Below are 15,828 nucleotides of genomic sequence, written 5' to 3' on the forward strand. Positions count from 1 at the left end.
AACTAAACCTCAACTGCTACAATGTTAAACAAGGGTTATGGGTATACAAGTTTAAAAGTTTTTACTCTACAATTTAAAAACATAAAAGTTAATAAATGCCTGAATAAAAATACTAAAAAGTCACTCTAAAATTACTTTCAAAATATCAATTCTGTGCAGTTTCAAGTAAAATCAAAAAATTCACAAACTAAATAAATTAAACATAAACTTAGATATTTTTATAAAATTAGTTTTTTACTTAAATAGTTTGTTTAATGTCATTAATTTGAAAATCAAAATGACATTAGGTTTAAATTGAATACTTTTTTTTCTGAAAAATATTTATATTTAGTTTAGTTATAAATTTTATAATGTCAATAAATAAAACTATCACTACGTTAAAACACACCAGTTTTAGCTAAACTGACATTGTGTTAAGAATATAACTTTTAGTTTATATTAATACAGTTTTTAATTTAAAACTCTAAAATTTCTAGATAACTACTATATATAAAACATAAGCTTTAGCTAGCTTATTTTGTCTTGTTATAATTTAAGTTTTTAGTTGTTACCGTTAGAGATGTGGAGATTAAAACTTTTAACAAATTTTTTGATTTTAATTAAACTTATAAAAGGTATACCAAAAAAATTTTCATTGTTCTGTTACAAAATACTTCTTTTAAAATAACAGCTACTTTAAAGCTGCTTTTAGTTTTTGCTGCTGAATTAAATATATTAATAAGAATTCAGATTTGAAAGTATTACTTATTACAGTAAGCTAACCTTTTTGTACGCACTTTGTACAAATCTCAAATATGCGTCCCAGACCGGTAGTACGTAGCCAAGAGTTTTTAATTTAAATAACCTATATTCAGCTTAATACATGTTGTGTTTTTTATATGTTTTTTGCATTTAAACATCTATCATAATTGTAAATATCAATTGCGATGTTCTTTACTTTCGCTAATACGGCTTATTTATACATTTTTTTTCAATTATTTTCATTCATTGGATCTGTAAATGGTAATGGAACTGTTCATTGTTTTCGTTCATCTAAGTTTTATACAAAATTTAAATTATTTTCTAATCTAATGTTTAAACCATTTGGTATGCAAGTTTAAACTGCACTTTCTGTTATATTCGTGAAATAAATAAACTTTAATGAGTTTGTTTTAAATAATGGATTTAATATAAAACTTATAGGTTTGTAACTTCGTTTTTGACTCGTTTAGTTTTAATTTATTTCAATTAAATTCTATATAATAAACTGTGAAGTAGAATACTTTTAATTTATTTAATTAAGGTTTTTTTTTCATTTTTTAAGTAAAAAAATATTGCTCCTTGAACCCAGCGTTTTTTGCCTTGGAGTTTTTATTAATAAATTCGTACTTAAGAGGCAGGTTGCTGTATATAAAATTTGAATACGCATAAGTTTGTAGGTTTTCTTATGAATTTTTTGCATAATTTTTTATACACCAAACCTTTTTTTATTAATTTAAAAATGTGAAGTTTTACAGTTTGTTTCCAGGTTTGCGTTATTACTTATTACTTAATTATTAAAAAAGAGAATAAAACAGTATAACATTTTTATAACCATAAAAGCGTTAAAAAAAATCGTACAGCTTAAGTTTAAAATTATGTAGTCATTAGTTCTAGCTGAAAAAATGTAACTTAGTATCTAGAAATTAAAACTGAATAACAGTCTTAGAGGTTATTTGCCTATAAAAGTTTTAAAAAAGTATAACATTTTACTTAGAATGGACACCTAGATGATGTGCTACATATAAAAGTTAGGTAACAATAACTATGAACATATTTTGTAACAAAATACTATTGTTTGTTGTGTTTTCAATAGTTTATTTTGTGGTAGTTTAATTTTAAACCTAAAAACCTTTTTGAATTTAACAGTAAGCGTTGTTAATTTTAAGAAATATTCAAACACACTTAACCACTGCTTATTGTTCAGCAGGAAATTAAAATATTGATAATTTTTATACATAGACTAAAGATAAAATTACTTTGATTTTAGTTTCGAAAAACACATTTTGTTCCATCATTTTGTTAATGATCAAACAAACTTTTAAATATTGATGGAAAAAAGGAAGATCTTTTATACTAAAAAAAACCAAAAACCATTTAAATTTTGAATATTTTCTGTTCATACTTTTTTTACTCTACAGTAAGTTACAAATTATCATTAGAATAATGTATTAGTTTCTTTTATAAAATATTATGAAAGCATTACAACTAAGAAATAAAACATCTTACACCTTATAAAAGCACACTATTTTAGATATGTGGTTTTATTGTAAAATTAATATTTTAGATATTCAAAAACAAGTTAAACTTATATGCTTTTATTTTTTTTTTTTATTAATCCCTTTTGTGTTCTGTGGTACAGTTTGCTGTATTTTTTAAATAAAAACAAAGCTTTATACAATTCAAATTTCTTTTACATTAAATCTGTCTATTTAGATTGTAATTTTATTTAACTAACAATTTGAAAAGAAATAATAATAAAAAAAACTCAAGTATCCGTTTGTTTATATTGTTTACATAACTAATTCAGAATTAAAAATTGAAAGTTTATTTCAAGCACAATTTTCAAGGCTACAAGTACTTATAACTTAAAAACTAATAAAATCTATGAACTTAGATAATAGATAAATAGACATAATAATGAGAATATACTTAAAGATTATAAACAGTAATTTTTGTAAATGGTATGTCTCAATGTTGTAATTTTTAATCTTTATGCATTTACGGATAAGGTGGTTTTTTAATTCATATTCAAGTTTATTTTACTGAAGCGCACTGGTAGTAATACCACTGCGAAACTCTAATTTAAGCCACTGAGTTTTTTATATTAAGCTCTATAAAGTTTTTTTTTTTGAGCAAAGTTGTATCAGCATAATCTGACTTTTTTTTAGGATTATAAAATCATAAATTCACATTCACCTTTTATTTAAAATATTACTAAAAGTTAAAGTATTAAAAGCAAATCTTAAATAAAGTGATACTAAATTAAAAAAACACATTAAAACTGCTGTAGATTTAATGCATAGTGATTAGTGACTAATTTCTAGTATATAAAACTAACTATAAAACAGTCTTACAAAATTAAACTATAACTGTTTAAAGTTCTCATTTAATGAAACTTTTCGTCAAAATAATGTAGTTGGATACAAAAATTTTGTTTTCAAGTTTTAATTTATCAAAAATATTTACCACCGTTTTATGTACTAGATTAAAACTTTTTTATGCTTTTACTTTTCTTCTTCAACTTTTTATACGAAAAGTTGTATATAAGCATACTTAAGTAAATTCTTTTTTATAAATAACTTTAAGATTTGTTTAATTGAAATTTCACACATTGACACTTTAAAGTGTTATTTTAAACAAATTTTTATGTGTTTATATAAACTATTGATTTAGAAAAACCATGTTTGCAGATAATAAAGTTTACGTATGATGTAAAAGTAAAACACAAACAAATAATTTCATTATTAAAATTTTTTAATCAGGTTTTTATTAACAATGTCAGTCAAATAGTGGATTTTTATTATTGTTTACTATATAAGAAAAAAAGCGGTAAAAGTGTTTGGTTAATTATTTTGTTATCCTAAACTTTTTAAATTTCGATAAAACTTAAAAAAGGCCTTAAGTCCAATTCCAGGGATAAACTTTTACTAACTATATTGAATACGTTATCATTAGTTCTTTTATCAAAAACTGCTAATTATGTATAAGCAAATATGGTTTAAAACTTCTGATAGTTATAAGAGTAACTTTAAATAAAATATTTTCACAACCTTGTTTTCACAAGTTCAAAAAATTTTAAGCATTTTAAATGGCAAAAACTGACATATTAACTTGATTTTACTAAAATTAATTAATCAAAATCCAAGTATTTACTTAGAAAGAAAATCACAACTTAAAATTTTAATCAAAAAAAACAGGTTCTTAAATTTTAGAGAATTTAAACTGGCATTCAGAAATTTTCAAGAGTTTAATTTGACAAATACTGACATTTTATTAAAAAAAACGGTCTATCTTGAATTTGCCTACGAACTATAGCTACTAATGCTCTTAAAATACTGACATTTTAGTGCAGGTGATTTTTTTTTAAAGACAATCTTAAATAAACATTTTTTATACTTTAAAATTTAGTAATGCTTTTAGTTAAAGCCAACAAAATAAATTTAAAACTTTACTAGATATACTTTAAATTTTGAATAATTTTATTATTTCTTATTAAAGTTTTTATGCTAAAGTTATATATAATAATAATAAATATTAGTTTTTTTTATACACTTTTGTAGAATTCATGTTAACTAAGATACTTTTTATTAAATTAATCAGTTCTTTATTAAGTTAATTAGTTATTTGTTTAATCTGCGATTTAAAATTAATCAAAATCAGTTCGATTTTATTCAGTTGTTTGTTTTTAATAGGAGAAAAAGGTATATTACTATCTTTATTTAATTATATTAAGAAATACATGAAATTAGTGTTAAAATACCTAATTTATTTTAAGTAAAATATATATACAAGAATGAGTATTGCAAATCTTAAGTACTTTTTAATATTATAAACTTCATACTTTTTGCATAGCAATCTGTACATTATTTTTGTTATGGAAAACATAATACTGATCTACTTAGTTATTTATTTTTAGCTCCTTAACTTTACTTCACCACACTTACACAAAATTTGGAATAATTATGTAAATAAAAAAATGATAAAAAATAAATAAAAAAGTATTCAACTGACACTTATTTACAAATTAACTTATAACAAAGTATTAAAATATCCGACGTTAATAAATCATAAGTATAATTTGAAATATTATGTTAAACTAGAAACTTTTTTCACATAATCTAAATCTTTTAATAAAAAAAACTTAGTTATAGTACAAATTTATCTAAAAGAAGAGTTTTATAAAATCTAACAATTTTTAACAAGCTTGAAAATTTAGCAAAACTGCAATTAAAACGTTTACTTAAAAAAACTTTATTTTGAACAGTTAATTTTAAAATAAAATTTACGCCAAAAAAATGTTATAAAAAACAACCGGAATTAAAACTCTTCAGCCAAAATAATCAACTGAATATTTATCTAGTTATTGTGCGTGAAAATTTCAATATCTTCAATTAAATTACAAACATTAGAAAATCAAGTCCAAGATATCAATAAAGATATTAATGATGACGTCACAATTACAGCAATGTGTACGATAAACTATCACTACTACACAAAACATAAATTTATGACGTCATTAGATCTTCAACGTGCTTATGAAGCCACAATAATATTTTCAAATATGACGTCACAATCAAATTTTGAGCGGATCGAGTCCCAGTTTCCTCCTGAGTTCGTTCTGCTGCCTGATGTCTTCTTCTTCCTCTCTCCTCTTGTCTTTCTTGTCCTTCTTCTTCTTTTTCCTAGAAATAAAAATTAGATCGATGAAAAAAATAGTGAATATACTTAGTGTTTTTATACCCATAGTACAATATATAAGCAAAATTGTTTTTTATGATTATTCACGCAACTATCACAACCAACATAAATGTCATTTTTAAGTCATCAATCTTTTTAGTAAATACTAATTAAGGAACCAATAGTTATTTTTTGAAACCCACAACTCAAAATAAAAATTCGAATGATTTCATATTCCTTGTTTTTCGAATATTACAAAAAATACTAAGGCTACTTTCATGGTGTAATTTTTTTTACCTTGCTGATATTTCTTGATTTGTCCCTTTAATATATTCTGTCATTTTATGTTTAAACAATAAACCTGACGAAAAATAAAGTTCGTTTAATTGTAAAACCCATTTATTCAGCTTAAACAGAATAATATTTTTAACTAGGCCATTTTTATGATGTCAGGCGTAGATAACCTTGAATCTTTGACGTGGCTGATATTTCTTGATTTATTTAAAATGTTTAATGTTTCTTTTTTGAAACAATAAGTCTGATGAAAGAGATATTTGTTAAATCTTGAGATCAATATCAGAATCAAACTTTAAACTCAACCACTTAACTCTAAAACACAATCAAGACCTTAATACTTGGCCTTAAAACGTCCTAATCCTGAAAACTTAAAACTCAATTGCTTACTTTTCATGTCCAAAATCCAAGCTACAACTCTAGCATAGTTTCGATAAATTTTAACGCTAAAATTTTTATCCACATTTACCTATTATTCTAATTTCTGTATCAACAATATCTAGCCTCTTACCCTAATGCTCAACAGCTAAGTAGTTAAGAGCAAAGGGGGTTCACAATTTGATCTTATTTTATATAGTTTTTACTAAGCTACAAGATGCTTTTTACAAATTTTATAAGTTCAAAATAATTTTTGATATATAGCCGGTCAAAGTCGGAGTCAACAATAGGTTCCTTATGGGTGGTGCAAACTAAAACGGCAAAAAATGGACTATTTCACTAAAAATCTATCTTCTCCTACGTTTTTTGAAATAACTACCTCAAACTTTTAGGAAGTGTTCTTTGATATATTTAAAAATTACGTCGGAAAGAAATTTCTAAATATTGCAAGGAACATATTCTGAGAGTTTAAGGCATTTTCTAAAAAAACGTAGGAGGAGATAGATTTTTAGTGATTTTTAGTTATTTGCCATTTTAGTTTGCGCCTCCCATAAGGAACCTATTGTTGCCTCCGACTTTTTGAAACTAAATTGAAAAAACGTATTTTAATATAATAACTTGAATAAAATTTTGATGTTAAACAGTAAATTCAAACAAACTTTTTCTTTTTATCTTTTTCCTCGCTCGAGTCCCTGTCTCGCCTTCTCTTCTTTTTTCTCTCGTCTCTCTCGTCCCTCCTCTCGTCTCTCTCGTTTCTTCTATCGTCTCGTCTCTCTTCTCTCCTTCTGGAAATGAGAGGGCTCCTCTCTCTCGACCTGCGTCGGCGAATCATCGGGCTTCGGCTGAAAATTTGTGAAAAGTTATAAACTAGTTTTATTGTAAAAACTTGTTTGTGAAATAGATAAACAGCCACCAACATTATTTATTACAAATTTTTTTTATTTAAACCAAGCATTAGCGTTAGAATTTTTTTTTTAAACATCAAATATAGTGATTAAAGTATCTTAATAATTAATAATTTTGTAGTGGACAAAAACAAATGTTTATTAACTTAAAAACATAGTTCTATATAAAACAAATATCAGTATAACTCCACAGCAGCTTTAATAAACATATGATTTACTTTTTCCTGCTTCGAATGTCTCTAAAAATCTAAACATCAAATATTAAAACAACTATTTGTTTCTACTGCAACAGTATATTGTGTATTAGTTACAGAAAAATCTTTCACTTAGATTGTCTGATTATTTTTATTTTTTTTTTAACTACTTTTACCTTCTACTACTACTAATGTCTCTTCTTCTAGAAAATGGTTCCAACATTCAATAATTTAAACATAATTTAGAAAACTTATTTTTTATTTTTTACTTAATACATTTATTCGAAAAATGAAAAATTCTCCTGCTCCTATTTACTACTAATATTAATAAAGTTTTTACTCAACATTTATTAAACTAATATTTTATTCACCTTATTTTATTCAAATTTTTAATTACTTTTATATATCTATTATTCTATTTACCTTCTCCTGCTCCTGATGTCTCTTCTTCTAGGACTTCGACTTCTCGACCTCCTTCTCTGGTAAGGAGATGGTGATCTTCTCGCTAGCCTGATAAAATATATTTATAAGTAAAATAAATTAGGTACCTTCTAAAAGTCAAAAACGATTTTATTAAACAATTTAACAATGCATCATTAACTACAAACACTTCAAAAAAGTCAGTATAAAATGCTTATATAGTTCAACAAAAACACATTATTTAATTTTTTGTTTAACTTATTGTTTATACATTCAATAAAAATAAAATTTATTAATTTATTGTGATTATCTATTTACACTGAAAAGTATCAATATTTTTAATCAATATATTTTTCTTACCTCCTGTCCTCCTCTCTCCTCCTTCTTCTTCTCTCCTCTCTCCTCTGATCCTCATCATCCTCCTCTGAGCTCGAAGATTCGTCCAAGTCGTCCAAATCGTCATCGAGTGCCGACACCCTGGGATCGATCATCTCGTTCTCTTCCAATACGTGGCGTTTCTATTTTATTATTTTAACATTATATGAAGTTTGACGTTATGATTAGTACAATGAGTGTGAATTTATACTGCATTCAGGGTTGCCAAAAATTTTTCGAAAATTTCCTCCTAGTTTTTAATAAACGCGTTTTATGGTTGTTTAATTTAACTTAAAGTAAAAGACTGTGTTAAATAGTATAACGACATTGAAAAAATATATTTAAGCTTCTTTAGATGTGTTTTTTAATTAAACAAAAAATTGATGGTGACAAAAATATTTTATCTTTAATATAGATTTTTTGTGTAAAATCGAAATTTTACTACTTAACATGTATAATTTATTTTAATTTCCAGATTTTTTAGTGACTTTTGTTCAAATTTTAAGTTTTTTAGTGACTTATGTTCAAAATTCCAGGTTTTTTGGCAACCTTGTGTATATAGCAATTAGTAATAAGTTTCTTTTACTCTTCTTTCACAATAAGCAACTGAACATCTGAATATTAAACACGTGGAGGAAACAATACTGTATATAACTATATCAAACCAATAATTCTATAGCTTAAAGATACTGTCAAACATGGAACACAACAAGTGCATACTTAAATACCAAGGAGTATATTTGATAGAAGTGTGTAGGCTGACATAATTTATAAACTTAAAAGGTGCAATTGTCTGGGATACTTTGATTTTGATTTGTTACAGACACAGGCATCTAAAAAGCTTAAACCTTATTATTTGTATTTGATACATATATAACTATATGTTTGTTTACCTTCTTCACTCTGAACGATTATACATTGCACTTTTATATTTACCAGTTTTTCTTTTAAATATATGTATTTTATAGAATATATAGTTATATACAGTGTACTTAAGACATAAAACAATAATTTTTTACCATCATAAAGTAATACTAAAAAACTTATGATTTAGTTGACTTGAATATACGCTACTAATATTCATTTATTTACTTGTTTATAGATTTATTTACCTGCACTCTGGGCAATTTGGAGTTATAAATTTAAACTGAAACATAAGTATTTTAACAGCTAGCACTTCAACTTTTAGGTACACAACTAATAAATATTAATTCATGTTCGATGATATTTATTTTTTTATTTACCTGCACTCTGGGTAGTATGACGTCACAAACGCGTTCTTCTCTGATCAGATCGTCGATGAATTCGTCCACGTGTTTCAAGTGGAAGTCTGAAAATGTAATTTTATTTTAAAATAATACATACTTCTAAGTATTTTAAGAGACAAAGTATTAATTAAAATTAATATAATATATATTTATAGATCAACAAATTTAAGTTGTAATCTGAATAATACTTAATAATTTAAACATTGATTTCCACGTGTTTTAAGTTAAAATCTAAAAATATTTATAAATTGTTAAAAAATTAAATAGAGATTTTTATTGATGATCACACACTTAGAATTGCTAATAAATTTTGAAACACATGAGCAGTATTACAAGTTAAAACTAAAACATAACCCAACACCTACTTGATTAAAATAAAAATCACAGAAAAGTATATTAAACATGTTTTATATTTGAGCAAATACTATACTTAAAACTGATTTTCAAACACATTTACCATAAGAGTTATTTAAAGAGAAAATGAAAAAAAAAACATTATTTGTTGTTGACATTAAAAAATGAGAACTTTTACTAGCAGTAATAAAATTCAATTGTATACAAGGACAAACACTAAAACATTAATTAGAAATAATTTTCTAAAATTTCCTTAAACGATTTGATTTAAGTAGGGCCAGAATTGTAAAAAAATAAAAACTTAACATTTAAAGGAAAGTTTATTATGTAATTTAATGAAAATATTTTTGCTGTTTTCTGTACAAAATATTAGAGTTTTAAAAATAAATTATAACTTGTAAAAACCAATATTAATTAAAAATATATATAAAAGAAAATGTATAACAAGTATAAATAAGATCAACATCAAAAGTCATAATTGGTAGTAATTTTAAAATATTAAAACAGAAAGAAATTTTCAGCATTTTAATGAAAAAAAAATATTTAAAGTTTTTCAAACTAACTTCCGTTTCTGTCTTGGAACTTGACTTTTCTGTAGTCGTTAAGAAGGGGTTCCAAATACTTGTAGCAATCCAACGATGTTCCGGTTAGTCTCATGTAGTAAGCTCCCAGGCATCTCACGTACCTGTGTGAAATTTTTTATTTTTTATTACTATAATTTAGTAGTTGTATACATTATTACATGTTATTTTAATTCTCATATAGTAGCCTGTCAGGTATCTCATGTATCTTAAATTGTATTGAAATAAATACACAAACTTTTGTAACTTGTATTGAATTAGAATTGTTTGTGAGCTATGCTGTATAAATTCAAGTTTAAGCAATTACATGGCTGTATAAAAATCAGTTATTTGTATTGAATTAAGGATAAAAACTTTGTTGAGTTTTGTAGCTCATAATGGCATTTGTTTATATTTTAGCTATTGTATTCTTTCTATATGTGTTTGTAGAGTTTTTATTTAAACTAAATGAAGTAAAAATATTATTTGCTTTTCACATTAGTTCGTAAAATTTGTTTTACCAACAACGGTTTATTTTTAAGGGTGTAACATTTTTTGTCAAAACTTATAAAAGACACGAATAAAAATTTGAATTTTTTTTTACTTTAAATAAACTTTAAAATTTTTATTATACAAATCCTGCGACAGATTAACTTGTATTGAAATAAATACACAAGTCTTTCTGTATACTGTGTTATACAAAACAGATTTAGTTTTTAAAAGTATGTCAAAAGAGTCATTATATTTGAAAATTTGCAATATTTATGAACAAAATTAAACTTTAAATGTTTTGATGAGTTGGACATATTTTCAAAAAGAGTAATACATATTTAGTTATAACATAGTTCTTATACAATAAATTATTATACAATTATACAAATAGTCCTAATTGGCCTGACATACATTGTTTTTTTAATTCAAAGATCAACTGTGCTCATCTTCAGAAAAGTTCGTTAAACTTTGAGATAACAAAAACAAGAAAAAACTAAAAAATAGTTTCAACTTTGAGTTTTTAATTTAAAATAATGCATTTAGGAGGTTTGTAAAACCAATTATAAAGCTTTAAAATATGCAAAAAAATAACTACTAAAACAAACGAACTTATAATCTTCATTACTGATAAATTCCACAATGATGTCCTTGTCAGGTTGAATCTGCAGCATTTTGAGAACCAGGCACAAAAAAGGAGTTGGTTTCACATTACCGCTGTACACCCCTCCTATGTATTTCAGCTCCATTGCTTTGTCGACTAGTAGCTCGGCTGTAAAAAACAACTATTCTTTGTTTTATTTTTAATTAATTTTTGTATGTTTATTTACTACAATTAAATTAAGGCCATAGGGGGGGTAGGCCATGTTTTTTACAAGTTGATCTTATTTTATAGAGTTTTTACTAAGCTTCAAGTTGCTTTTTACCGTTTTTAAAAATTCAAATTAGTTTTTGAGATATGATCGGCCAAAGTCGGGCCACATAACAGGTTCCTTATGGGGAAGGAAAAACTAAAACGGCGAAAAAAGACTAATGCATTCAAAATCTATCTCCTCCTTCATTTTTTGAGCAATCTTCTTCAAACTTTCACAGTCTATTCTTTATACAATAACAAAAAAACGTTATTTGTGACTTTAAAAAATTTTAAGTAAAAATACCCTTTTTTTGAAAAAAAAAATTTTTTTTTGATAAAAAATCACTTTTTTTATTTTATTTTTGTCATAAATTTTTTGTTTTTTGAAACTATTAAAATTCACAAATAACGTTTTTTTCTCATAATGTAAGGAACATTTCCTGGAAATTTGAAGAAGATTGCTTGAAAAATGAAGGAGAAGATAGATTTTAAAGCCCGTTTTTAAGAACTCGAGAAAAACGGCTTTAAAGTTACCCTTTATAAAGACAACCCTTTATATAACCGGTCATAAAAAAAAAGTTACTTAATATTTTTAAAATCTAAAAAAAGCATCTGAAAGATTATGAAATTTACTATAATATAAGTCTATATGTTATTTTTGGTCAAAAAATGGCTTCTACCCCCCCCCTATGGCCTTAAACGGTGGCTTAACTTAGCATTTAAGTATTTTAACATAATAATTGTCTTGAAATTATATTGTAAAGAATTAACGATAATCGAAATCAGGCTAAATTTGTCTTGATTTATTTGAAAATTTATAAACAACTAAAACAAACAAACCAGACAGCGCGAAGCACTCTTCTTTCCAGTATCTGCTGTCGTATATCCTGGTTCTTATTATCTTTTCAATCAGATACTGCGGGTTGGTGCCCTTCACCGTAACCGCGTCCTTCACTGTCCTGTTGGCCATTTATGTGTGGCTCAGTGTTTAAATTATTATTAATCAAGATCCTGTTTCAAAGTAGATTAATAAGAATTTTTCAGTAGAATTACCTATGTTATTAATAATTAAAACTATAGAACAATCTATAGAATAAAATGTAGCACACTAAATTTTGAAACTTAAGTTTTAGAAATTAATAAAAAATTTTAAATTAGGTATATTACTTAAATTTTATAGCACTTTGTGCTTTAATTTTAAATTCACTTAAGTAATTACTTAAATTAAAACTTCAATTAGTTTTTAACGAACATAAAAACAATAAATACAAAGCAAAATTGTAATAAAAACTTATACATATACAGTTTATCTAGTACAAAAGTTTTTTCTTCCAGAACACAGTCCAATTAAACTCCTGCAACCAAAAGTCCTCTTCCACAATCCAACAACTCTTTCTTCATCACTTCCATTAACATCCTCAAAAACTCAACCTGTCTTCCCTGGACCCGCAGCCCATTCTTTCCTCCCTCGGACTACTGTTCCCCTTCACCTTCAAAAACTTCCTCGCCTCGTGACACCGCTGCTTGTTCTTCTGCAGCACTTCATGAAACTTGCTCAGGTCCCCAAACTCCTCAACATACTTTCTTACCTCCTCACCGCTCCTCACGACCTCTGTCATCCTCCTCAGTGCCTGCTGCTCCCCCTGCCTCAATTTACTCTTGCTCCTCAGGATCTCTGACATCACAACGCTGAATCCGAACTGATCCCCAAACTCTTTGGCGGCCCTCTTGCCGTGCTCCCTGCCCATGGAGAGCCCTTCCACCTTGCCCTGCTCGATGCCGTGCTGGTATCCTTCCTGGAAGGACTTCTTTGAGATCTGCTCCTCGGCGGTGAAGATGTCGTCTATGTTGTTGAAGTCCACGTTCATTATTTGTATTAGTGTTAAATCTGGAAATATATGTTTAAGTTTAACTATGTTTACTATGCAAGCATTTCTTAGAGTATGTTTGAAATAAACAAAGCTGTATTTTTAACATATATAAATCTGTAGAATGGCCAAATATAGTTTTTAATTGTCTTTCTGTGAGCTGTAAAACATTTCAAAGTGCTTAAAGTGCTTATAAAATATAAAAAACAACAGATTAACTAACAGCTAATTATAAATAGTAATACCTTAAAAAATCAAATCATGCATCAAAGTATGTAATAAAGTCAGTAATTAAAAAAAGAAATTAGACTTAATAATTAAACATGCATTTTTCTACTTGTAAAAATATTTTCAAAACTTTACCAATAATATAAAATATTTGTGGTGCTTAACTGCGTGTGTAAGGACTGTGAAACATATTTGTCAAATTTGTTTTAATATGAAATAAAATGTTTATTATTTGACATAAAACTATGAATTTTAGATTAATCTGTCAAAATTTGTGCTAAAAGTTTTTAAGAGTATTTGTACAAAATTTATCAAAACTGATGTTTTTATGATATAAAATATTAATCATTTCAATGTGTCTACATGTCAATATAACTTTGATATATATAGTCAACTGAAACTAGGTATTTCATATAAATATTTACTAACACTTATTGTCATAGAAAAATAATATTGTCAAAAAGTATTTGAAAATATAAAGTAAACATTGTTTTACTGTCTATCAAATAATCTGATAATTTTAATTTTCACAAAATAAAGTCAAAAGTCATCTAATGTTCCGGCAGCTCCTCCAGCGGCACCTTCTGCAAGTCCGCCTGAATCTTTGGCGCGTAGAAAGCATTGAACAGATCTTTGGCTTCCACTGCTGGCTGGCTCTCCTTCTCCACCTGGTAGGTCACGTACGGCTTCAGCTCGCAGTTTGAAAGGTCAGGAGCCATTATCACAGGAACGCACTGTCTCACAGGAACAGTATGTCCATATTTGGTGGTTTCCTCGTCAACAAGCTGGCCAAAGTTGGTGTTAGTCCACAGGTTGTGGGTTTCCTTGGTGCCCAGGGTTAGGCCTTCCAGGGGACGGCGGAACTTGGTCTCTTTAAATGCTGCCCGCATCCTGAGCAGCATAGGGAGTGAGAGCTTCATTTTTATTTTTTAATAATAAAACTGTAAGTAATTTTATTTTTAAATATGTAAAAGTCTTGAGATAAAGTTTTTATAGTAAATTTAAAATATTTTTTTGGAAAAAGTGTTGTTTTTATGTAATTAAAATTCAAAAAAAAATCATTCAAATATCACAAGTACGTATTCTGATTAGCAAAGATAAAATGAGTATTTTGTTTTGTATTTTTGACTGCAATTTTAATTTAATTGTAAAGAAAAAGTTTTGTCTGTTTTATTGAATAAGATACAAAGCTGTAAATAAAGGTAAATTTGAAACATACAAAAATTAGTTCAGGATTAAAATGACTTATATACTTATAATCAATACAGCACTTAACCACTTATCCGAAAGTTGGGCTAGATTTTTCTGGCAAAGCATAATTTTTTTATAAAATAACAAAACTGTAGCATAATATGCAATGCATAATAAATGATAAAAGCTCAGCTCCTCTATTTATGCTTAAAACTTTTTTTAATTTTCAAAATAGCGTACAAAGTCACCTATACTAAACTGCTCTATTGTAAAAGACTTCAGACATGTTTTTATCAATTTACAAACTTCTAGTTTATTTTCAATGGTTAGTGTAACTTGTGTTTTTTGATGTCTTGTGAATTTCTAAAACCTAACATGTTGAGTGTGTCAAACTTAAATAAAATTGTCATGTACTACTTCTTAAATAAAAAGTGTTTGAATTATTAAGGTTTATATAGTTTAAATTGCAAAACAAACATATAAGAACTGTTATACATTCATACTCTAAAAAATTCTTAAAGTCATATTTTAAATAATGTTGTTGTAATAAAATTTTAAGACTGATTTACTTTACATACACAGGTGTTTGATAACTAAACTAGTTATGCACGAAGTTTGAATGTAAGCTTTAGTAATATTATTACGTAATAATAACTTACTAAATTGTAGAATAAAAAAATATCTTTCTTGAGACATGAAAGCTTGAATATTTGTGTATCTTTAGAATTCTGTTGGAAATAATTTATTTAAAATTAAAAAAAAAAAACTTTTTTTTTGTTACAAAATTTGTATTTTTTAATTTTTTAAAATTTTGTACCAACAATTTTTTTTAAATATTGCAAAGAACATTTCCTGAAAGTTCGAGGTAGTTATCTCAAAAAACGTAGAAGAAAATAGATTTTTAATGACTTTAAGTCATTTGCTGTTTTAGTTTGCACCTGACATAAGGATCCTATTGTTGCCTCTGACTTTGACCAGCTACGCCTCAAAAAATATTTTTAAATTTTTAAATTTGTAATAAGCATCTTTTAGC

General features: G+C 26.1%; 3 protein-coding genes across 3 annotated transcripts; all 3 read right to left on the minus strand.

Annotated features, from left to right (window-relative positions):
• Positions 1 to 4,910: 4,910 nt before the first annotated feature.
• Positions 4,911 to 12,514, minus strand: LOC145833737 (pre-mRNA-splicing factor 38A-like). Its single transcript, XM_082940894.1, has 8 exons — positions 12,349 to 12,514; positions 11,268 to 11,427; positions 10,170 to 10,291; positions 9,229 to 9,314; positions 7,970 to 8,127; positions 7,613 to 7,699; positions 6,750 to 6,932; positions 4,911 to 5,423 (listed from the first exon to the last, which is right to left on the minus strand). The coding sequence occupies exons 1-8, from the start codon at positions 12,476 to 12,478 to the stop codon at positions 5,315 to 5,317; spliced, it is 1,035 nt and encodes a 344-aa protein (XP_082797020.1). The 5' UTR covers positions 12,479 to 12,514; the 3' UTR covers positions 4,911 to 5,314.
• Positions 12,515 to 12,614: 100 nt separating this feature from the next.
• LOC145834934 (uncharacterized) lies at positions 12,615 to 13,390 on the minus strand. Its single transcript, XM_082942466.1, has one exon. It carries the CDS (start codon positions 13,374 to 13,376, stop codon positions 12,927 to 12,929), a length of 450 nt encoding a protein of 149 aa, XP_082798592.1. The 5' UTR covers positions 13,377 to 13,390; the 3' UTR covers positions 12,615 to 12,926.
• Positions 13,391 to 13,439: 49 nt separating this feature from the next.
• On the minus strand, positions 13,440 to 15,523 carry LOC145834458 (large ribosomal subunit protein mL41B-like). The gene is made up of 2 exons (XM_082941893.1): positions 15,455 to 15,523; positions 13,440 to 14,545 (listed from the first exon to the last, which is right to left on the minus strand). Exon 2 carries the CDS (start codon positions 14,522 to 14,524, stop codon positions 14,156 to 14,158), a length of 369 nt encoding a protein of 122 aa, XP_082798019.1. The 5' UTR covers positions 14,525 to 14,545; positions 15,455 to 15,523; the 3' UTR covers positions 13,440 to 14,155.
• Positions 15,524 to 15,828: the final 305 nt, after the last annotated feature.

Source organism: Thalia democratica, chromosome 4 (genome assembly GCF_965202585.1).
Source record: "Thalia democratica chromosome 4, ktThaDemo2.hap1.1, whole genome shotgun sequence".
NCBI classification, from domain to species: domain Eukaryota; kingdom Metazoa; phylum Chordata; class Thaliacea; order Salpida; family Salpidae; genus Thalia; species Thalia democratica.

Excerpts from the sequence above, each read along its gene's own strand:
- LOC145833737 (XM_082940894.1), bottom strand. The coding sequence starts at position 12,478 with ATGGCCAACAGGACAGTGAAGGACGCGGTTACGGTGAAGGGCACCAAC. Across the intron at positions 11,428-12,348 it reads AGAGTGCTTCGCGCTGTCTG|CCGAGCTACTAGTCGACAAA; the intron begins GTTTGTTTGTTT and ends TGTTTTTTACAG. Across the intron at positions 7,700-7,969 it reads AGGAGAGAGGAGGACAGGAG|GCTAGCGAGAAGATCACCAT; the intron begins GTAAGAAAAATA and ends ATATTTTATCAG.
- LOC145834934 (XM_082942466.1), bottom strand. The coding sequence starts at position 13,376 with ATGAACGTGGACTTCAACAACATAGACGACATCTTCACCGCCGAGGAG.
- LOC145834458 (XM_082941893.1), bottom strand. The coding sequence starts at position 14,524 with ATGAAGCTCTCACTCCCTATGCTGCTCAGGATGCGGGCAGCATTTAAA.